Raw genomic sequence first — 25,025 nt, 5'->3', positions numbered from 1 at the left:
TGAGGATTTATCAGATAATTTTAGGGTTCCAGATTTCTTTTCAATGGTGACAGCATAGTTTGGTAAATTAAATTTGCAAGTTCTGTTCTTTGTTTGCTACTTGGCAGGAATGCAGTGAATTGTTTCCAATATATTACTTCATCCGTGTCAAAATCCAGGTGCAAGGCTTGTGCTCCAGCATCACCACCCAGCACTTTATTAACACCCTCCATTATTGCCATGGTTTCCCTTGTCCTGTCAGTTACCAGTGATGCATTCTTGTTCTAACATTACCTTGGCTCAGAAGCAAGTGAAAAATTAGAGTGAAAAAAAGAAAAAAAAAAAAGAAAAACCTCTCTGAAAATATGCAGAGAGCCCTGAGTTAGATGATTATAATTTGAGGAAAGGCAGTTTTACTCATAAATACTGCTGGAACACTGTGCTCAAAATCTGGGCACTTCAAGTTTGCCAGTGAAACTGTAGCTTCACTGTGTACTGGCAGTAGCAGTTTGCATTTCTGTGAAAAGACTGTTGACGTGAATCTTACTCAGAAAAAAATGTAGTTGTGATTTTTTTGTGACAGGACTTTAGAGTCAGTGCTTGAAGACAACTTTCCCTTCTCACTGAAGTGTCATCAAACCTTGTCAGCCAGCTGTTCTAATGTGATTGGACTTCTGAGAGGATAGATTACCAGATTAGTACCAGACATGGGGCTGGGGGTCAGGTCTGCAGTGTTATGTGTCCGACACATTAATGTGTGCTAACATCACCGATTTTGCTTGTTTCATCTAGCAAAGTATCGGTTCAGTTATCCACCCCTAAGCAGTATGAAAATACCAGCGTGAGAGAAACGTCCACACTCTGAGGAATACGATCTGTAACCACAGACCATAGCAGCACAACCATCTCTCAGATACCAAAGAGACCATTTTTTAAGTATTATATTAACATGACACTGGAGTACAATTAGTAAAGGTCAACCCATTAGAAGCACTGGATCTCATAAAAACTTCCTCATTGGCCTATGTAATAGCAAGCATAGCCCAAGCGCTTCAGCAACCTCCCTTCTCTCCTTGCCAGTACAGAACACAGGCCAAAGTTATTCCATGGGGCTGAGTACCTGAAGGAGAAGGCTGTCCTTTTACTACGCCATTTTTAGTCTTTTCTTCAGAATTCATTACTTCTTTGTAGATGAGTTCTGGAAGAGAGAATTGTGACAGTTACTGACAGAGGCCAGTGCCGGTGATCAGGAGCAAAACAACTACTGCACCGTGCTGTAGCCCTGAGCTCCCTCAGTCTGCTCTGCCTTGTCTTCCCAAGTCTGACAGCTCCCCTCACCTAAGACCTCTCTCTTCCATTCCCCTCCTCCCCTCTCATCTCCTTTTGGAGCTGAATTAGGACAAATGGGATTCAGCCATAGCAGGAGAACTGTTTAATGCTGCGCTATCTAGAAGAGAAGCAGCACAATAATACAGCACCTTTTACTGCGGCTAAAATTCTGATGCACTGCCCTGCAGAACAGTATTTTGTTCTCCAGATTATATCCTCGGATTTCAGTGAAGCACTGGAATCCACACCTCCTGTGTTGACATTAACCTATGTAGATAATGTAGCTCTCAGAACATTTTCCAAATTTTTGCAAATGTTTTTGCCATTTTGCCACTAAAATACCCCTTCCCATGTAATTCTAAACTGCATTTACCTTTCCATTCCTCAATTGTATGTTCCCTTTCATCCAGCTGTTTATCATATATCTGAGGAGGAGGCTGCAGGAAAGAAACACAGCTGTTTAGTCAATTGTCTGTTATACTGTAAATAATTAGGAGCAATTACTTAATTAAAGATAATTTCTCCTCTCTCTCTTTGCAATCCGTCCTGTACATGCAAAAATACCTGAAACACATTCGAATATTTAAGGGGATTAACACTTTTGGAAGTCAACACTTTTTGCAGAAGAAATCAACATACTTCTCTGTTTTCCTTTCTTACAAAGGAGGCATATCTGCGGTTGAAATAAAACCAAGTCAGCAGTGACACTGTGCTTGTACTGAGCCCAGAAACTCCACAGCCAATTTGTCTGTACCAGCAGAGAGGTACTGTCTAAATTCCAAACAAATACCAGCCTTGATTAATTAGTAGTAACATTAACATATTATTTTTTAAGTTGCTCTTTAGATTTGCTGCTATACAGACTTCCCAAAATAACTCTAATTGTTAACTAAGTCTCCGTGCCACAGTTTTTACTCCATATTCCAAACTATCAAAATTTCCCGTATATGTGTCTTTAAGTAACTTTTGTTTAGATAGAAAGATATTTATTTATTTATTTAATTATTTAATATTGTGTTTCGTTTAGTTGATGGGAATGTCAGAGAACTGGCAGATCCTGGAATTTACTGAGACAAAGGCACCTAGAGTTTCAGGGAGCCTGAACACCTGCTTTCATGGGGCATCTAAGCCATGTGTTCACTGCCTCTCCTGATGCTGGCTGCCAAATGCAGCAGCCAAGGAAGGCAGAAGACTCTCCCCTCCTTCCTTCTACCAAGAAGCTCCAGCATCTGAGGTAAGGGTACCTAACAAAGATGGAAACAAGATCCACAACACTTTTTTTGCTCATATGTCTTTCCTCTGACTTCCATCTTGGGCACTTGCCATTGTGTCTCCTTCAAAACATCTTCCTATTAAATATCTATTTACCAAGCTGTTTTCTTAAATCACTAAGAATTTAGATTATTTTCCTCAGGACTCTAACTCCATCAGTCCATTAAGCCATTTGCATGCTACAAATACAACTGAAAAAGTAATAGCTCAGTGACATGATATGGACCAGGAAAATTACATGACAGCTGAACTGGACAAGTCCACTGAAAACAAAGGAAGTTTCTCCAGAGTGACATTTGTATCAGGGCTGAAGATAAAGGAAGTAAGTGATTGCCAAGTCATGGATTGCCAAGTCCCACACCTCAGAAGGTGCTGAGGAAACACACGTCACAGATTGAAGTGAGCACGAAGCCTCAGCACAGGTACCTGAGGTTTTGTTATATCAGCAAGGTAAGACACAACCCTGTAAGAGTCTGAGTCCCAGACCACTGCAGCTCTTCTCTTACTCAGCATAACAACCCTTCTCATTCCTTTCCTGTGACTCCTGATGCCACCAAGATTGACGGAACCTCTGTGGGGATCCTGTGTTCCTGCCGACGGTGCTGTCAGAGAGCTGGATGCTACAAGAGTACAGGTGATCCCCACCACTGACCACTGGGCTGTGACAAGTAAGCTCCACTTCCACTCCTCCAGCTGAGCCTGCTGGGCTCCTGCTCAGCCACTCACCTACGCACTGAGCGTGCATTTCCTACTGGGGAAAACAGAGAAAACCGGCCGAGTCAAGAAAATTGAGGGGCCAGGAATTTATGGGAGCAGCAGGGGAGGTGTTTGGCTGAGCTGCAGCTGAACCACAGTGACAGAACCACCTCCTCTCTGCAAAGGGAACAGGCAAACCAAGTTGGACAAGAATACCCTGAAAGTAGCTTTCTAAAAGCTTCAGGGAGAAGCCCAAAAAGCATAGGTGGGGCTAAAATTGCTCCTACCGAGTATAAACACTCTTTTTACACCTTCTATAGAAAAACTTGTATTTCTCCCCCAGACAGAAATAAGAGGACAGATTCCTTCACTACTTTAATTCCCAAACACAAATTGCAGAATCAAAAGGAACAAGGGATCAGATGTACACGCCCTTCTCAAGTCACACAACCACAGAATTTTTGGTTTATTTCTCTTCTAATTTATTTCAGCTACATTATAAGCTATTAACTGGCTAATAATCAACGAGAAAATCAGCACTGATCATTGCTTAGATTAACACACTCTGGAAACAAAGGCATTTTCCAGGGAGAGAGCCCAGAATAATCTCACTCATTACTGAGCTTCTATTTTGCTATGGAGTCAAACAAAGGAGAGCAACCAAACTGTCCTTCACACACTGCAGGATGCCAGAGGCTGCACCTGCGCAGCATTCCACTGCTCTGCCAGTAGTGCTTACACTGCAGACTTTTTCCTTGTGAGTTAGCAGAACCCACAGCTATGAAACATGGCTCTTGGCAGGCAGGAGGGAGCCAAGGGTAACCAATATCCAGCAGGACAGTAGCATGAATAAATCCCTGCTCTTCACAGAGGCAGGGTCTGTAACCTCTAAAGCCTGTGCAGAGCACAGTTGAATGGAGCTCTGCTGAGAGGCCAGGCTGGCACTTCACACTGGGAGAAGTGAAGCTTTCCCATCAAAATTCCCTGAGTCCTCACCTTTTCATTGATTCAAGGCACGGAGATGAGCTGAGAATACCAAAACTCTTTCGAGAATTTATTTTCCCACAATTCTCATTAATTCTTATGAGACCCACAAAGCTTAATACACTCTTATCAACAGACTGTAATCCCCTCCAGGCTGACCACCCCTGTTCTACTAACTTGTTTGTTTTGTGGCATTTGAAAAAACCCAATTTCTAAAGTTAGAGGGAAGACGGGAGGTTTTTAAAGATAACGTACAAGTATTGTCACAGCAATGAAACAATCAGAGCAGCTGACATACTCACATCCTCCTGGGCACCTGATTTCAGTCTTGGTGCAAAGCTTTGCCTAAAACTGACTTTGCTACCTAAATCAGACATCTTAGAAAATGACTGAGTTCATAATCACTAACTTTCCACGTGGATGCAGCCACAGTGCTACAGGCATTCTTATAAATCCTTCATACTGCACATGCCAACTGAGAGTTACGTAGTTTACTTCATTTAGGTGTTCAAGAAAAGACTGGATGTGGCTCTCAGTGCTGTGGTTTAGTTGATAAAGAAGTGTTAGGTCATAGGTTTGACTTGATGATCTCCAATGTCCCTTCCAACGTAGTTGATTCTGAGATTCTGTAAGTCTCAGAAAAAGTAGAGCTCAAGTAGCCTTAAATCAAGGCAGGGTGTGGATCAATCCTATGGGTGGCAGCATCTAGCTTCAGTTTAAAGCAGCCATTTTCTCCCCAAAACAGATTGACTTGCAAGCAGTTGCATTGGCAACAATAACAAAGAATAGAATCTATTTTTGGATGCAGAAGCAAAAGAATGAATTATATTTTTATTGCACATACTAGAAAAACCCCCAAACCCTGTTGTTTCAATGGGTCTTGGCTTTTCCATTTTAGAAAACTGATTTTCAAAATATTTTTCCATTAGATGTAACATTCATTGGACACAATAAAAATCACCAAAGAAACCCAACAGAAAATATCCACATGGGTCTCTTTCCGGGGGAAAAAACCAAAACCACAACCCCCCTACCCCAAACAAACAAAAAAACCCCACCAAAACCAAGCAAAAAGCAAAATACACAAATGACAAGGTGGGTTTTTGTGGTCAGATAAGCAGCAGAAGACTACTGCATTTGTTAAATACCATTCGAATATCCAGAGAGGGGAAGCTTTTCCCTAGAGAAAAAAGCAAAACATATGTTGAAATTGACGTATTCTCCTTCTCCCCAAGCAACACAGATTGGTTTGTATGCCACTGCTAGAAAGCAAAGAGAATGGGCTGAAGCTCGCGCTCGGGCAAATCCTGCATCTCTGTCCCTGCCTCTGCAGAGCTAGTGCCAGCACAGTGGAGACCTTGGGATGAGCTGTTTGTAGAAAGCTTGGCAGAGCAAGGCCTGAGTCTGCATCTGTTCCCAGAATTGCAGGGTCTGGGGCAGTAGTTGTGTAGTGATAGAACAAAGTAGTGATGGAATGAACAAGATATTGTAGACAAAAGAGGGACTGGAGGACGCAAAAGTTAATGGTGTGAGGTTAAATATTTTGTTAAATAGCTCAAATCCTCATAACAAGTGAATATAGAAATTCCTTGGTGCATTGCTACAATCTAAATGGTGTTACTGACACCATTCATATATTTGTTTTTGCAGTGCGAGCCCAGGTACTCCAGTGTGCTTGTCACCAGAGGTCTCTATCTACAAAACACTTAGGATTTCACCCTTTATTGCCAAGGGATTCCACAGAGGACTAGAGATGGTCTCAGCTATGGATGTGGAAAAAGAGGTGACTGGGCCCATTTGTTCCTTGGAGTTTCTGCAGAGGCTTTTGGAAAGCTCCACACATAATGTGCATCAATGAAATTATAGACTGAGATGTTTCCAAACAGCTGGACCCTAAGGATGCCGTGCAGCAGGAGTCAACATTACTCAGCTACACACAGATGACTGAACAGCTTGAAGACACAACAAGCAAGCTGGAAAAAGATTAAGTTTGGTTCAAAAAAGAAAAAGAAGAAAATAAATGCCTCATTCTTCTCTAACCACTCCTCCTCACTGACATTAAAAAAGATTTTCGTAGAAGCTGTGTTCAGCTTCCGTAATCAATCAGCTATGAACAGATAGATGTTGTTGACTAGAGGAAATAGCTCTGCTCGTGCACAAAGCAAAGCTGCACACTTCTTTTGTGAGACAACAGATGCACACCATCAATCTCTAAGAAGAATACCAAGCCCTGTAAGTGAGTGCTAAAAAATGTGGCAGCTCATCGAAGACTTTCTATACGACATCTATACACACAGAGCTGAGCAAGAGAAAAGAACGACAGAAAAGATGCACAACCTGACAGCCTTGCTTTTGTCATGCAGTGAATGTGACACCTTCTTTGAAGTGTGTATGCCACGCCACAGAGCTCTCCAAAGTCCTTCTCCATCGTAATGGATGCTTAGCACTCACAGGTAAAATAAGAGGTAGGTGATTTTTTTTTTTTTTTTTTTTATTTTTATTTTTATTTTTATTCTGGCAAACTCTGAACCTTCAAGTTCATTTAAAAAAATGTATTTAACAGCTGGTCATAGATAGTTTATATAGGACTAAGAAAATACAGCAGCAGTTTCTGTCCTGGACCTCAGACTGAGAGCTGTAAACCAAGTTGTTTTCATTAGCAACACTGCAAACAGCATCACATTAATAGAAGGTAACACACAGATTGGCATGCACAGAAAAATGAATGATAATTCACAACTCAGCCCCTTGTGGATGGTCCTAGGTGCAGAAATACTGAAGCGAAATATAAATCCTATGAAAATAAAACCAGGAATGAAAGCTGTGAGTTACAGTGAATAAAACCCCACAAAATCAATCACTGCTGTAAAATACTGTCAACATAGAGCGATGCTTGAAAGGAATATTTTTTAATACCTGATCCTTCTGTTTCATAGAACTCTCTTTTCTAATGAATGACACATTTCAGATAACAAACAATAACTGCAGGTACAGGAAAGTTCAAGACCAATTCTGAAATTTGATTTGAAATTTGTTCCACTTAACAGAAAACACCACATAATAATCTACAGCAAAATTTGCTACTGGATTTGTTCCTGTGAAATGGAACAAGTTTTCCCAAGTAGGAATCAATATGAGATCACACACACATTCAAATGGCTCCAAAATGGAATCTAATATGGCATGAATGGTTCAATTGAATATATCCATAAAAAAAGGAAGAACTTTACTGTGCTAAAGCAATGTGTAGGAATCCATTTTGTTCACAATTTGATAATTTTGGGATAAAACCCAGTGACCTGCAAACAGGCATAAACATTAGGGTAGATATGAAAAATTAAATAACAGATTTGGGATTTATTCACAAATCATTTCAATGAAGGGTGAGAATGTTTAGCAGCTTTAAAAAAAGAAAAAAAAAAAGGCAGCTGGGTGATTGAAAACAGTCTCAAGCACAGCATTTTCAGACAGGAAAACAGAGAAGCTAATATGTCATCAGGGAGATATTGAGATTATCTGCAATAAACAGGATAGTCTGCATGTAGAGGCAAGAGGTATTGGAAAGCTCTTTTTTCCTAACAATAGAACAAGAATGACTTGAGGGGGAAAAGGTATTGTGTGTGTCATTTATCCATATAATAGTCCAAATGCTGCTATATAGGTAAAGTAAATATCCTAACATGAGAGTAATAGACATAATATTTGTTTAAAAGTGGATCCGAGATGGTTTCTACCAAAAAAAAAAAAAAACAGATATTCAGGAGAGTCTTGAATAAAACAGAGAAGGAAAGTCTGTAAGTTCCTATTCTGATTTTGCAATATATTTCCTGCATAATATTAGTAAATAATACTTTTGCCCTGTGAACTCTTGTTTCCCTACGCTCAAATTAGGTGTGAAGACTGATAACAGATTTCAACATTTGGGAATTCCAAGCCACACAACCCAAGCCATACATTATCTGCACGTTTTCCTATTTTTAAAAAACACATATTTTAGTTGTCGTTGGCTGAATACAGAAATTATCTTAACTGCAATGCTATTCAAAATAATTTCAGAACAGTGCACGCTCTGGAGACCCTAACACTCCAACTTTCTTATCAGAGATACTGTGGCAAGCTGCGTGTGCTTGAAAGAACCTGGCCAACTACTTATGTCAGACATAAGGATTCCCCGTACATCCAAAATCCACAGGCAAGCTCAAGAGCTGTGCAAAGCCTGTTTCTAGCTGCGGGTGTGATGCTGTTTCAGAGCTGTTGAGGGCTTTGGCTGTGGTTTGTTTCATGTAGAAGTTCCGTGGGAGAGCCACGGCGCTGTTTGAGTAACCTCCTGCGGTTGGTGAATAGCGAGTCCCACATCTAATAACAGCTCATCTTCCTCTCTGTGTCAGGGAATCACACTTGGCATTTAGGGCCACCCAGAAGGGTTTAATGCCGTGGCACACTGTGGGGGAAAGGGTATTGCATTCCTAGCACTTCCCATTTGTGCACAGTGTTTGCCCGTTAGAACGAGACATAATAGTTTTATTGCGCTCACACAGTCTCTGAAAGACCATAAACTTATAATAGACTTATAAAAAGCGACTGTAACTGTCTCACTAGTCTGCTTTTTAACTGGGTAGGGCTGTTTTATCAGTTTCTCTCACATTTATAATGCTGTAAATCTGAGCAGACACAGAGGGTTGTTACCTCCAGGTTAAACTTTGACACCAAATTCTCTGCTTATTCCCTGAGCTGGCTTCAGTGCTCTGCCCTGTCTACTCCAGCACATGCTGACATTTAACGATGTTGCAACAGCTCACTTCAAAATTCCTGTCACATTAAATGCTTTCAGTTACCTCTCCTCTCATGCTTCTGAATGAAATGGACACTGTACAATAGATGCCTGGCTGCTTTTGATGAAGCTATTTAGAGAAGGAGGAATCTAACTAGACAGCAGAAGTTACCTAATTCCGCCCTCCCCAGTACTATACTAGCTGAAAATGCCATCTTGTTTAATACCTCTATATCCTAATTTCTGTTATCCCTACTGTACAGGATTAGTGGGAGGAATCCTGTCTCATGTTACAATATGGGAGGAGAACTTAAAAAAATCCCAAAACATTCCGCTACTAAACCTTTAGCTACATGATGAAAGGCTTCTGTGTAAAAGTGCTCATCAAGTATTATATCAGTATTACCAAAAAAAAAGAGTTCAGTGAACATGGGCAGATGCAGCACAGTGCAGGCTTCTAAATCCCAGTGGGGAAACCAGGAAAACTGGTGGGGTGTTAAGCACTATGCAAGTGACCAAGCTCAACTCTGTCACTAATTTTTCCACTGCTCCCTTGTCAGGTTCCCTGGTTGCACATTTGCAGGGCAGTCTGTGAAAAAGCAGGGTTGCCTCATAGAGCCTCATCACGTGGCAAATCCAACATTAAAGAGCCACGTGGCCATTTTTAGGCTTTGAAATGCCATTCAAATACTACTTCTTTGTTCAGTTGTACCTATTATAACTTCTGTGGTTTTGTTCAGTGTAGTCAAATTCACAGAGTCAAATTATTAGGTGAATGTGCAAGAGCATCTACTTCTCAAACAGCTAATTTGTTGGATGTTTTTAGATGTCTTCTAAGTCCCACTCCTGCTATAAATCTGGCAAGATCTAACAAAAATACATGAGATGAGTCATTTCCCCATTGCCCATAGCATGCTTAATGCATGGCATTAGGAAATATTTACTGAATTTGTTCCTAACTCTTCTGCAGCTGTAATGGGGCAGATATCTCAGTGGAGTACTTGCTGGAGAACACGCTTCTGAGCAAGAACAGAAAACCACCAATACCCACAAATATGTTTTTGTTAATTTTTCTCCAGAAAATAATTAGCTAATGACTTATAGATAACAACTGAAGGTGTGTCAGCATGATCAGATGGATATTTATAAATTAATAAACTGTTCATTGCAAAAAGAAAGACTTTCAATTTAACTTTCCCTCTGAAAATGAGACCGGCAAAACCAAGCCCTATAAAGTACTCCTAAATAACACCCTCTGAAAAAATCCCATGTGCTGGAATTTTGATGGGGGTTTAAACATTCCACTTACTTCTGAAGTTTACTGCACTTTCAAGAACACAGACTGAACTGGAGAATATCACTCAACAGCAGCGATTTAATTTTACAAGGTCTTCGTTTCGTACGATGGCTAACATTTCTAAACCTGTTTTCATATATTTCACAGAGAGTATTACAGAGCACCTTTCTGAATTTATACCTATACCCATTATACCATACCTTTCATACCATGTCACTGAAGTGCTGACAGATTGCACTTGTCCCTGTTAACACCAGCCTCGCCAAGGCTTACAGAGAGGTGTCTAGAGCGTGACAGGATTATAAGAAAAAATCCATTTCTGTTTGCACACAGTGTACATGATACTGTACACAGAGCCATAGCCCAGGAAAACACGTGAGCCCCTACTCCACTTTATGGAAGAATCTATGTCCTGCTAAGATTTTCCCAAATTCTGACTTCAGGATTTTAATTTTTTTTGAGAAACCCAATTATTATTTTTTTGCTTAATTCTCCTCCTCTCTACATATATCCTTGAACACAAACAAAAAGTGATGTTTGCTATCTTCCACAGGGCAAGGTTTGGAAAGACAATATCTTTTGCCAGACTGAGTTCTACAGCTAAAAAGGTGAACTAGTAGATTGCAATCCTTTCTAGAAGAAAGCAGAAAATAGTTTCATATCCTTGAAATGTTTTTGTTCCTCTCATCTATTATCAGTTAATCTAATAAAGAGAGATATCCTGTCCCTACAGATCTCATTTCACATCAGTCCCCAGACCGCCACAGTCCCAGCATTGTTTCTTTACAGCATGCTCATTATTGTGCAGTCCCTGGATCCCATTTGTGTCTGGCATTCTGAAGGAAGGAGCGCTGCCTCACTTACCGCCTCCACCTCTGCTGGGTCGTACCAGACGTTAATGTATGGATGCTGTAAGGCTTCATCTACTGATATCCTCTTGGCCGGATCAATGACCAGCATCTTTGATAAGAGGTCCCTGGCTTGGCTGGCTGGAACAAGGAAAGCAGAGAGACACAGCGTTAGTACAAAACCACCACCGCCTCCAGAGGAGGGTTAGTAGGGCCAGGAAAATAGCAGTGGCACGACCCTTTTACAGATGGGTTGTGTATGAACTTCTGCTCCCTTGCTTCCTCATAGCAAGAGCTCTTCAGTAATCATCTTAGGTCCGATTCATTAGAAAGGTGCCAAAATCAGGACTGACACCATAAGTTCCCTAACAAGCTTTAGTGACATTTTACATGTGTGCAGATTCCATGCAGAGGGCTGAATAACGTCCCCAAGAAAAATGTGCTGGATTTTTCTGTGATTATTACCAGGATCAGGGTACGAAAGCTTCATATAAAGAAGTCTAAAATCAGGGCATTACTAAATCAAAACCTGAAACATACAGGCACTCTTAGACTGGCTCAGAAAAACGTCCACACTTCTCTGGATGTTTTAAAGTTTCTCACTTAACCTGCTGTGAGGCATTAAACATTTTAAAGAGGCAGAGAGACTAGGTTGATCTTAAGGCATCCCCTTAGAAGCAATAATTTCAAATCTGGAGCCTTGTGGTACAGAAGTTTTTGGAACTGCTTGAGTCTTGTTTGTCCTGCATAATGGAAGTTAAATCAGTGGGGCACATCATCCTCCACTATGAATGTATTTTTCTATATATATATATACACACACACATTGAATTTTACATTGCAGCATTGATTTATTTTATCTGATAAAATATATCAGGCCGCAAACTCAGTTTTATACTACCCAAATGGATTTTTATACTATTTGGAGTTTGCAAAAATTATAATATATAATATCATCTCAAGCCACATGAAAAAATCATAATAACAGATATTTCTATTATTATTATTATCCATGTAGCATTCTAACCTCTTGGATGTTCAACTTTTATTTGCTATGTAAGTTAAAAAGTCAATGAAAGGAAAAAAAATGCCAAAAGCAGTGAATGCAAAAATATTATTAGGCATCTCATCATACATGGGTGAGTATCTAATTAAAACATTTACATTACATTATGGTGAAATATTTAGGCAGGGCATGAGAAGATACAATGCTGCACAAGTAGGGGTTTCTTGCTTCGTGGCTATATCTTCAGAACTGGCATTCAGGGTGCTCAAGTGTATGTGCTTTCTGTATTCAAAAGATAATAGCACTGTTTGACAGGTATTTCAATTCATTAACTGCAAATGCAGGAAAATTCCATTATTCAGTTGAGCTGTGGCAGGAGTATAAAATTCTGTGTATCTGAAAGCATCTGCTCAGACCTTTCCCTTTACTCCCAGAGCCAGGACAGCAGCTTGGCTATGAAGCAGTTGTTAACGGGAAGAAAACTCTGGGTCGTGTAATGACATGCAAATTGCAAGCAATTGAAAACCATTTGATGCCTCGGTGGTGAGTGGCTCCAAGGACTGGAGTGGTGCAGAGCCAATACACAGCACAGGTCTGCAGGGGCTCCAGGGCTGTGTACTGAACACACAATAATCATTCTTTCCCATTGAAGGTCAATGCCCCGTTCAAGTGAAAAAAGACTTCAGTATATGATTAAAACCATGGCATTTTTCTTCCACAGGGGGATATCTAGTCACACTGTTATTCGGTTAGTTTTCTACTTCACATACCTTAAGTGACCCACAGGATTTATTCAAAGAAGAAATTCACCCCAGGGGATATTAAACCTTGGCTATTTTCATTTTGGCTGAATATATTTGTATTTTCTAGTAAAGGTAGAGCTATGTGGCAGGCATTTGGCTGAACTGGTATTTTTCCACCTAAAAAAACCCCGGTGCAAGTGCTGAGATCTCCCAATGGAAGTTCCATTGTTCCTTTGTGTTACAAATTCAAGAATAAGAGTAAAGGAACACCTCAATTCCTTGTGGCACAGGTTCATCACATGGAACACCATGGGAATATTCTCAATGCCTCAGTGATTATGTTCCCTTGGCTTGCCAAGCACCAGGATCTCCAAAAACCATTTCCAAAGCCTGCCTCTCAGCTGAACAAAATCCATGCAGTCACTGGTCTGCAACTAGCTGCATTAAATGGAGCGCAACTAGAGAGAACAAAACTTGGAAAAGCCTTCATTCCACTGCAGCTGTTGCCATGAACCACGTCCCTCTGTCAGACATACCTTTGAGTTTGTTGTGTTCCGAGTCTGCTGGGAAGAGAGAGTCTGGAAAAAGTTTGGGGAAAGTGAGGCCAGCGTACTTGGGTCTGTTCTCAACGTAGTTCCGTACTGTTGGCTGCAGCTTCTTCATGAATTCTGGACAGGGTGTTCCCAGCTGCTCAATAACTTTATTCCACTGATCAATATCTGAACACCAGTAGTTAAGGGAAACAAAATGCAAGCCCCCACGTAGCCTCCTGACATTTCTGCTTGTGTTCTCTGAGAATCCTCAGAGGTATTTAACTCCATAACATCTTTACAGTCACTATCTTTCCTTCTCTTCTCACTATTCCTCCAGGTCCTACAGCCTGCAGAGGGAAAAACTCTCTCACACAACTCCAGTACACTGTACAGTTCTAAAACCATGACCACCACAGAACAACACACAGATTCTTCTCTTTGGGTCAACACTTGTTACCTTTTTTCTTTTTTTTTAACCTTGAAATCCAGTGACTTGTACTCTCTTTTTTTACCTGCAATAATTGTCACTACGTCGCCTTGGAAGAACAACATGCGCACCTGCCTCTCTATTCAGTCTGTGGAGAGGGAGACCCAGCTGGCTTAAAGAAGTTCTGCACAGGGCAAAAATCTTCCACTCATCTGCTTTGCATTTTACTCACTCCAATAACTTAACTGATGATAATTTTTCCAATATCAGCCAACCAGCAACTCCTCAAACCCAATTTTTTTGATTTTATAAGAACACACTGGGACTCATTTTCTATAGACAAATGATGCACAGGTGTAGACAGACGTTTAACTGAAAAAACAACAGCTACATCGCTAAACTGATACTGACTAATGAGAAACAGGTTCTAATGCTTAAAAAGCAGGTGTATTACAGGCATTTAGTGCTCTGCTTTTTATTTGTTGAGGTGTTGATATTTTAGTTTTCTTGTGCTAACATTTAGGCACCTGATAGGTGTTATGCAGCTTTCAGCCACTTTCAGAACAAGAGTTACTGCGCCAACAAAAAACCAAATTATCAGAAGCATCTCTACATCACATTAATTCGCAGAACTAAGAACCTGATGGCTAGATGAGGAAAAAAAAAAGAGGATTACATGCAGCCGTGGGTACATTGATACTAAGAAATATGATGGAGTTTTGTTAAGAACACACTGGAAAAAAAGATTTTTAAAAGACAAACATTCAAAGCATTTCAGCACAGAGGTTTCTTTTTTTAAAAATAGTCTAAGTTATTATTGTCATAAGTGTCAAAAGTGTGGAGGACTTTTACAAATATTAAGACAGGTAACAGAAAAAATATAGTCAAGCAAAAACCAGTTCTTGGTTGCAGTAGCAATTTCAGATTTTTAAAAAAAATATTTTAGAGACATGGAAAGAGTCTTTTCACATACCTTGGAAAGCAAAGACAGACTAAATTTGGATTCACCCAAACTATATTATTAGAACAAAAAAAAGGCAAATAATTCATTTAAAATTAGGTTTACTAATCAAAAGTGTTTAAAGGAATTAAAATCATTTAAACATATGCTTTAAGAATTCTAAAACAGTGTTTTGAATGGTTTTATTTTCAGCTGAAAAAGGTTGCTAAAAATAGCAGCAGTCTGGAAAGATTTTTCTGAATGCCTCTTGTTTTTTAAACTAAAGTGAAGATTTATGTAGAAAAGCCCCTCCCACACACACCCCCTGTAGGCTGTATGTAGCATATCTTGGGCTGTCCATGAAAAATACCTTTTTCTCAACAGAAAATTCAACAATTGCAACAACAGTAAAGTTATCTAAGGCTACAGCTGCTCAAAGAGTAGCCTGAATATGCCATTAAATATTTCATTAGAAAATAAAACCGTTTGACATTTTAAACTTGTGCTCAAGTCAAGACACCTCAGTGATTGCTGGCTGGACTGCTCCAGAAGCAGGTCTCTCTGAGGAACTTGAGAATACAGAGTGTGCAAATGCTTTGCAGAGGAGAACAGAAAGTACAGAAGTGAAGATGCTGTTAGTTGTGCCAAGAGAAGCCAAGAGAGCCAAGCTCTAAAATTGTCACTGGAAGCATTATCTGTGCACGATGAGTGAAGTGTTTGGGAGGGCCAAACACAGGACTTGCTTCAAAGAAGGTCACCCCTGTACAGAGCAGGTGAACCATTTCCCAGGCATTTAGTGAAGGCCGAAGAAAAAAATTATCTTTGGGATTACAGAATTATGTGGGACTTGGGCACATTGGGAGGGCAGATGTGGTAAGATGCCCTAGACATGAGCAATTAGGGAAAAGTGGTACAAGGAGTTCCCAGAATAGGGCCCATGTGATAGGAACCACTGTCAGTGGTGATGGAAAAGGGGGAAGGAAAACCCACAGACAGCAGGTCAGCTCCCACTGCACACATTTCTTCTAAGCTGACAGAAAGGCTCTCACTAAGGAACAACACAGACTACCACCCACAACTGGGACATTTTGAGATGGAGCCATCAGTGCGAAAACGAGAGCCAAAGGCAACAGAACTGGCAGAGCCACCATGTTCTGCCCCTTGACTGGAGCTGATTTGCAGGATAGCACTGGACTTTTTGCAACCCTGCTCTTAGCCAGAGCCAAAAGGTCAGGCTTTGTGTCACAGCAACCTCAGGGACTGCTTTTGAGCAATGAATGATCTGAATGGGTAATTGTGTTTCTTTACTGCATTTTTTTCTGATTGTTGTTGTTTGTATACTGCCAAAACCCTTACATAAAATACATGCATTTTCTCTTTAGCTACATTTACACGTACACACACGCACAAACTGACATGATGGAGCACTCAGGACTGTTTTTGTCATGACCATAGCAATAACAAAACCACGCAAAGTGAAAGCAGTTAGATAATGTTTTAGTCAGACGGACACACACATTTTCTCTCTAGTAATGGTTCTCCCCTCACCTAGACCTTAAAACCACTGGATTATATTCTGTAGTCCAACACTTGAAAATGAGCAAGAATGTAATAAAGTTCTTGCAGAATGCTGGTCCAACTCCATTTCACAGTAATGTTTTCTGCAGTCACCACGTGTGATGCATCTGTGATGCACCTGGTGATGAGAAGTTGTACCTATCATGGCACAAGATTAAAAATAAAGTCTTGGGAAAATTCAGAGGTCTACACATCAAAGCAAAGAAACAGCTTTCTCTAGCTGCCAGTCAGTATTAGCTTCAGCAATTCTGCGGGAAACAAATGGCACTACAGGACAGTCCTAATGTGAATCAGAACCTACGGCAGGTTACATTAATAGATTAGAGATTGTAACCGTTGGTGTGTTTTAAAAAAAATGGTACTAAAAGTTTGTGACCACATTAACTCTGACAGAGGTTTTCCAGGGGAAAAAAAAAGGAAAAAAAAAATCCCTTAAATAATAAGAAAAGAGGACCTCATTTTCCCCTTGAAATGAAGCAAATGTTAGTCTGACAACTGGAAAGAAGTCCAAACCAAAGCTCTGGAAAATGATGAAATGTCTGCTTAAACGCTATTTGAATAAGTTCAGCTGTCCATTACCCCAGGCAGGATAGAGGAAAATGTGTCAACTATTCACAACAGCATCTGTATGATTTAAGAGCAAAGAAGGGATCTAACCTGGATTTATAAGCTTGCCTATGGCACTAACAATATGGCATTTAGTAACATTAAGATGGCCATACAGAGTTACAGCAAAGGTTTAAGAAAACAGATCTAAAATGTGTATATTCTGAATGAAGATTTATCACTGAGGCCTCAGGCTGTCCCAAGGTCACCCGTCACCTTTTCTCTTTGCAGCTTTAAACTCTCCTAAGCATTGTTCTCCTTTGCTTTCTAAATACTTGGTTATTTATTTAGAAAATAACATGAAGCTGAACTGCAGATTAAGCAACATATCTTTCTGAAGCAAAGGCATAAAAATTCTTATGGTAAAATAATATTGTGAGTTAACAATAAAGTGTTTCTTTTGAAAAAATCAGAAAGTTGTGAGTTAACAATAAGGTGGGGTTTTTTTGAAAAAGTAATCTATTTAGAGGCACAGGCTGCAAGTGTAACTGTATTTCTTTTTTTCTGTGTGCATTGATGCAATATCCACAAAACTGTGGATTAAGAACCAGTGTTTTGTTCATTCAGTTGGCCTGTAAACCTCAGATAAACCAAATCCCTGCAAATTTCCAAACAACTGTAAGGAAATTGAGTTTGGCTACAAGAGAAAATTTACAATACTCCTCTGTCTGAATCAGAAAATATTAGAAGCATTTCTACAGTGTACAAAATAGTAGCTTGTAATTAAAAAAATTTAGACAACAAATTATTGTCTTCCTATCTAGCCTTAAAATCATAATTTTTCTTTTTCCTTCTCAGGGCATGTCTGTGTAAATCACACTCTTTTTGGGTGAAGAATTGTATTTTGTTAAGTTCAACAGCAAGATTTTGCAGGAGGAGTTACTGTTTGCCTTTGGGTGTTTCAGTTGTTCTGCAGTACAAATAACTTAATCTCTCTCATGTTTGTTCACCTGAAAGAGGAGCCTTTTCCTGGAATCCTCCTCAAGCAGTACCTATGGACTGTGATGCAGGGAACACGAGTAATTCTGCCAGAATGTCTGTTTCTAAGGGAGCTGTTGGAATTGTTCTGGACAGGGGTGGTGCTGGTGGGAATCGTGCTTCCCTGCCCGGCACACTGGACTGCACCTATCAAGCAGCACCTCTGTACCAGCTTTGCTGCACAGGAACAGGGTTTGCTCTTTCTGGATAAATGTTCTGCTTCTGGAGATAACTAAAATTAGGACATGTCAAATCTTGCTTTTCTTGAGGTAGGTACAATGAAAACAAAACAGATACAGGATTTTTTATTTTTGTAACAGGTGGATGGGAAGATCATCTCATTTCAATCTCAAAATCTTGAGGGAACCACCTTGCTAATTGTTTTCCCCTTAAATCTGCATATTCCACCAACAAAAACAAACTGCTCCACTTCAGGCAATTTTTTAATGCTCGTAAATTGTCAAATTTAGAATAATTGCTATGAACAGCTCTGCAGTTCCCTCCCCAACACCAAATTGTGGCAACAGCTGCAAAGTTGATAGGCCAACTTTTAATTTTTTTGTATTTTTTAATTGGACCTTTCTTTTTAAAATAAATCTGCTAAAAAAGAAACTAACCAGCTTCACTGTGGGAGACTTCAGCGTCACATTCATGTTTTTTCCTCAGTCCCGCAATTTACACATTGATGCCAATGCAGTTTACAAAAAAACCCGCACAAAAGGAATTGGAAATGCTACCATCTGTCAAGACAGTAACTATAAAGCATTTTCTGTTCCAAGGTGAACACTTGGAGAAGAATGTGGCATTTGTAAAAATTAGATTGCAATAGAAAATACTGTGCAATGTTCAGAGTAATAACTGCTATTTATATGGAATAACAGAATGTGGTGATAACAAAAACTAACATCTAGCACAAATAAATTACTTCAGAAGGTTACCATTGATCATTCAGGAGTTAGGAGACAGCAGTGTTCATTGTGCAGATGTCATTAACATTTTGGATGCCCATCTATGACTCCTCAACTAAAATTTTCAAATACTATTTTTTAGCTGGTATTTCATTCAGTTGCTGAGCATCTGTGCTTACACAGCAACAAGCAAATCATAAAATCATAGAATGGTTTGAGTTGGAAGGATCATCTTATTCCAAGATGATCATCTCATTCCAAGTCCCCTGCCATGGGTAGGGACAGATTTCAGGAGGTGAGATTCCTCAAAGCCCCATCCAACCTGGCCTTCCAGGCATGGGGCATCCACAGGGGCTACACCACAAACACGTTGCAAGTGTTTATAAAAGCCACCTAGGAGTCTGCATAGGAAGTAGGATCTTAGTGATACAGCACAATCCTAAAATGTTTTTACTGACAGTGAAGTTGGTATGGGCTCAGTTTACTTCTGTATCTCAGGTGTACCTGCAACAACTTGGATAAGAAATCAAGAATAGACTCCTCAAGTCCAAAACATAGAAAACAAGTTCCTGGAAACTGGAGGGTTGCTCCTCTTCCTGAATCAGGAGAAAACAGAACCATTCTGTGTAATTATTCAAAAGCTCCTTTTGCCCTTTACGAGTGAGTTTTTACAACCGTTAACAGTTACTCAACTTCCCAGTGTTCAAAGAAAGACAAATTTTGGCCTTGAGGTTAAAGAATATTCAACAACATACACTGTTCTACATATTCATGTATCAATCAGTCTATATCAGTTAAGCCACCTCCAGCAACCCTCAGCTCCCTAGAATTTCGTGAACCTTTTGCATCAGTTCTTTCTCTACATTTCCTCTGACTTCCAAGAAGCGGAATCTGTACACATCACTCAAAGAATGGGAAGTCAGCAAAGAGAAAAAGCAGAATAAAGAGAGAAATAAAAAATCATCAGGGGAAGATATAATAAATATGCAATAGAGCATTTGTCAAAATGCATGAACCGAGTTGTATTATTGGACAGGAGCAAGTGATCTCATTTTCCTTGTATTTACATTCAGATGGCAGGTTTTCCAAGGTAAAATTATAAGCTGTTAGCACACTGTCAAAGTTCAAACAATTTGTGTTTAGTACAAACATTTCTAAAAGAGTTACCTTGCTGTATTGAAAATAATTAAGTAGGCAATGGATAACCTTTCATCCATTTAATAGTGCTGGGAGTGTTTTTTTGCAGCCTGGGCACTCATTTTTTTGGTGGTTTATCTGCAAACATCACAGTTTCCATGGAACCACTGCTCATTCAACATCGATGCTCACAGAAAAACCACACCAAAAAAGTACTTTTCAAGCAGAGTATAATTCTCATCTCGGATTTAAAGCAGAATTAATTTATTGTGCAAATACACAAAGCTGCTTTTCCTAAGGAGTTTATGATTTCTAACTGCCAATAATACCCTGAAAATCACAAAATGCTGCTTTGCTTACTGTTGTAGCCATTAAATCTGTACTTGTTTTAACATGCAAAACCACAGTAGACTTCTGTGCAAAATTTCTGCAGTCTCTGTGTCCTTTTCCACCAGTTCAGATTTTTCTGACAAAGAAAATATACAAAAAATTAGTTCTTAGAAGGTTTGCTGGAACAGTTTCCAATAACCTGTTCTCTTATATTGTTGGAACAGTCCCTGCATCTTCTGCATAAAGCAGAGAAAGCCTCAGGGCAGTTACTGAGTTCTTCTCTGATGCCTGCAAAATAATTTTTCAACTAATCCTAGAAGGTACAAACCCATCTTTAAAAAAAAAGATTACAGCCAGTGCTATGATGACTTGCATACAGATATTGCTGGACTTTGTAGATCATTCTGACTCAATACAGCAGCATTTGTTCATGGAACCCAGACAAAGTTATTAGGCAAAATATGTATAATGAAAAGTATTTTCCGAAACTACCTTAATTTTTCTGCTCTCACCAGCAATTCAGATCAATTGGATCTGAAGTTTGTAAGTAAATTAACTGTATGTCTGAAAATAATCTATCAAAAGCTGAAACTGTTGTTTCAGAATGAGTCTTGAAAAATGCAGTCTTGTTCTTGTTGAAATGAAATGGCCAGAAAGATTTAAAAAAAGAGATCCTTCAAGGGTATTGATGGCTTACATTCCTGTCTATTTTCTTCATCTCATGCCGCTCATGTTCTTCTACTTCTGAGCACTGAGTCTCAGCACAAGTTCTGCAGCAGTGTTTTAATTCTGTGAGAATCTTTAATGTTCTGAATTCTGAAATTTAGTTGTCCTTCCTGAGCTCAAAAAGGGCCCTGTTTATCTCCTGAATTCCACAATATGGCTTTGAAGCTCTGCCCAGAATTTTTTCAGCAGCTCAGCTGAGGTATATCAAATCTGTTGATGGCTGGAGAATTTCCTCTACAAACACATCTGCTGCCGCACCTGGCACTGGCTGAAGATTTCAAGTGTTCTGATAAGACTGATGTGCCTAACCACTTCGGGGAGAAATTTCATATAATCATAGAATCTGTTTAGATTGGAAAAGATCTTTCGGATCATTGAGCCCAACAGTTAACCCAGCACTGACAAGACACCACTCAAGTCCACCGAAGGCTGCCTGGGCTGCATTGATCATGCACTGATGGAATTTGCAGTCCTGAGGGGTATGGGTCAGGTGAGGAGTAAAGTCAGGACCCTGAATTTTTGGAAAGCAATGTTCCAGCTGTTCAAGGAGTCAGGAAATAGGACCCTGTGGGAAACTGCCCTCAGGGACAAGGGAGCAGAACAGAGCTGTATTTAAGGACACTTTCCACAGAGCACGAGAGCTGGCAATCCCCTTACACTCTAATCCCTACAACATGCATGGCATGATTGCAGTTGTAGAATAAAGTAGAATAAGGCTGCATAAGCTTGTGCAGACATATAGTATATACATATACTGACATCACATCTCTCTGCTCAATATATACTTGTCTCCCTGAGCTTGTCCAAGTACAGGGTTTAGAGGCACATTTATCCTTGTCTGCCCAAAATGCCTGCAGTGGCTAAAAAAAAGTTGCTAAAATGCAACTTTGTAAAAAAAAAAAGTGTAACTACACTTTCACAGCTCACCAGAGGACTAAGGCACCTTCTTCACTCCTCCACGCCATTTATGCAGCAATGAGAGAAGGTTAACAGTCTCCCTCATAAAATCTTGAGGAGAACATGTGGAACAAGAGTCAGACTCACAGGCACAGCCAGCTTGTCCCACTGTTCCCGAGGCAACACAACACACCATGACCTTGCTCCAGGCACAGTTAGGTGCAAGCTTCATGCTTATTGCTTTTTGAAAGCAGAACTACTGCTGTCAACATTGAAATGAAGTTTTCACGTGAAATTTTTAAAAAATCAAAAGGAAAAAAAGAAAAAGGTTAAGGACACAAAATTAAGTGCATCACATGCATACACCAAAAATGGCGGAGAAAAAGTAAAATTTTGAGGATCAGTAAAGACCCTGAGGATTTTGGACACTGCAAATCATTCTTCACAACTGGGAGTTTAAAAGAGGGTAAAGGTGGGTTCTGTTCTCAGCTTCACCCCAGTGATTTCAGTGAATTTAGACTGATTACAGGAGTCGGACAAAGCAGCAGCCTAGCTAAGCACTCCACTATGCATTTACTCAGAGGCATTTTCTGCTTCTGAATTTTGCTACTGAAGTTTTTAAGGTTAGCTGAATGGACTATTTAGTTGTGTAAACAGTAACAGCATCAAATGACCAACACTCCTTAACCACTGGAAAATGGCAAATAGTACATTTTGCAGTCAAATATATGACTGACAGTGTATTTCGCATGAATATTCAATCTTTCAGCTTCAAAACTGCTTTTCATGGTTATTTATGCATAAAAATTGTCACAAATTTGTATTAAATACTCTTCAAATCACAGTGTGGATGTGAAATGAGGCACTGCCTGTTAAGAAAAAATTGCTGATAGCAGATTCTGGTACACTGCCAGGCTTAACCCATTTTATGTCAAAGAGAGGAAAACTTTTTTAAAGAAACGGATGTTTAATTACTCTTGCTCCTGCACTTAAACACATCCTTAAGTACGCTGCCCTTGAGCTCTGAGGGTTTATAATCCCTGCTGATGGAATTATCCAGCTGCCCAACTCCATCACTCGTCTGAAGAAATAATCTTTTTTGTAGCAATGCTAAGCATTTTCTGCCCAGGTTTAAGGCAGAGGATGCCATGAAGTGATGGATCTCAGCAGGCTGGGTTGGAGCTTGCAGCTTCCCGACTGGTTTTTGGCTACACAGATGGACAGGGGAGCTAGAAGTGCTGAACCCCTGCTCGTGGCTGCTCAGCAGCAGGGAAGGGGTGTGGGGGATGGATTTGGAGAAGAGGTGGCTTTGAGGAGCAGCTTGAAAGAAAGCAATGGCATCATTCTCTGTCCACGGAACAGACACCCGTGGAACAGCAGAAGAAAATCAGAGAGGTACAGAAAACACAGAGTGAGTTTAGCAACGTATCGTAAATAAAAATGAAGAAACCAGCAGCTGGAATGACAATTTCTGTGGAGTTATTGCAATAATGGATGACACACAATGGTTTAATTATAGAGTCTTTGCGCAAGTTCTTTTTAACAAGCGTGCAGCTGTGTCAAAGAAATCTGGTTTTGAAGTGCTATTTCAGACAAACTCAATTCTTTTCAGACTTATTTGGGGATATCTTTAAATGTTAGTTTAAAGAATGTAGGTCTGTGAACATAAAACCAGTTCTGACTACAACACTGAGGGCTGCTCAGCCCTACACCCAAATGTCTGACTCCACATTGACAGGGAACAGAATCACAGTAAAGCTGGAGCACAAATCGGTGCTGATGATTTCCATTAACACACAGAAGGAAAAGATTTACTTTCACACAGGCAGAGGAGGTGTGCTCCAGATCATACAGAGACACAAGGGAAGCATATTGCTCATTTCAGTACGAGTATGCCCAGCATTTTGGACAAAACACAAATTAGAATTTTACTAGGCAAGGCAGTGAAAATATTAATGATACAATTACCTACTTTCATATCTCTAATGCTCTTCAGATGGTACTTTTTTCACATTTTGATCAAAATGTTGAACCCCTTAAAAACCCTTACCCCTCTATAAATCAGGTCAGAAGTGCTGAATCGAGCTGGTAAGTACACATATACACACACAGGTCTACATGCACACCTGCTCAGAGAAAGTTACATAAAAATTAATAATGCCTGGAAACTCCTCTGTCATCTAAGAAACAGAATTTAAAATAGAGGAAAACCTGTACACGGACCATGTCCATTTCTCATATTCATGATCCTATGGACAGTAAAAGACTGGAGTTAGATTAAGCATATACTGATCTCGGTTACTGTTATACATAAGAAAGTGTTCCACAATCTGATAAATACTAAAGAGCTTTAATAAAGCATGGAACAAAATAAGAAATACGGCTGCCTCAGCCCTGAGTGTAGAATGGGTCTCCAAGGAAAACAAAATATATTCCTAGTCTGCTTGTCCACTGATTAGTGCCTTATCTGTAAATCATTTTCTTGTTGATGTCAAGCATATATTCTGCTTTCACATAATAGTTCCATGTACTTAAATAAAAGATGGCAGACCCAAGTCCATTACAACGGTTTCAGAAGAAACATCCAGACTTCTGAGTCATTAACTACAACGAAGGGGCACTTTTAGTCTTGGGAAGAAGTTGTGCCCAAACTGAAACCATTTCCCACTTTTATACTTTAATACCACTTGAAGAGCAACCGAAGAAAGCAAATAAGCAATTCTGTGAGTCTCCAACAAATAAGCATTTCTATGATTCATGTCTGAGTTAATCAGAGATGCAGAAATGCATGTGAAACGCAAAACCTCTTACATCTCACCCTGAGGTAAGCAGTGACTTGTGCCTACCCTTCTACCACCTTCAGAAAACCCCCTCGTTTGTGAAACACACCCCTCCCACACACCACCAAATTAATAAAGAGACATTCATAACAACAAAACTGCGGTCACTGGCTGCAGAAAGCGGCTCTGATGAAACGCGTGGGATGTTGTTTTCCATCTCCTCACGCTGTACTTACTGCGGTTTTCACCTAAGGCTTTTG

At 39.9% G+C, this 25,025-nt stretch overlaps 1 protein-coding gene across 10 annotated transcripts in view; it reads right to left on the bottom strand.

Annotated features, from left to right (window-relative positions):
- Positions 1-25,025, bottom strand: part of MAPK10 (mitogen-activated protein kinase 10) — a 158,704-nt gene that overhangs the window by 11,219 nt on the left and 122,460 nt on the right. For all 10 annotated transcript variants that reach the window (XM_040064726.2, XM_058420530.1, XM_040064733.2 and 7 more), the window contains 4 exons: positions 13,462-13,644; positions 11,193-11,317; positions 1,682-1,745; positions 1,100-1,177 (listed from right to left, as the gene is read on the bottom strand). In XM_040064726.2, coding sequence (XP_039920660.1) covers positions 1,100-1,177; positions 1,682-1,745; positions 11,193-11,317; positions 13,462-13,644 — 450 coding nt within the window. The remainder of the gene's footprint in view (positions 1-1,099; positions 1,178-1,681; positions 1,746-11,192; positions 11,318-13,461; positions 13,645-25,025) is intronic.

The sequence above is a fragment of the Hirundo rustica genome, chromosome 5 (genome assembly GCF_015227805.2).
Source record: "Hirundo rustica isolate bHirRus1 chromosome 5, bHirRus1.pri.v3, whole genome shotgun sequence".
NCBI lineage: Eukaryota > Metazoa > Chordata > Aves > Passeriformes > Hirundinidae > Hirundo > Hirundo rustica.
The sequence above is the reverse complement of the archived record's forward strand: the minus strand, read 5'-3'. Positions and strand labels throughout refer to the sequence as shown.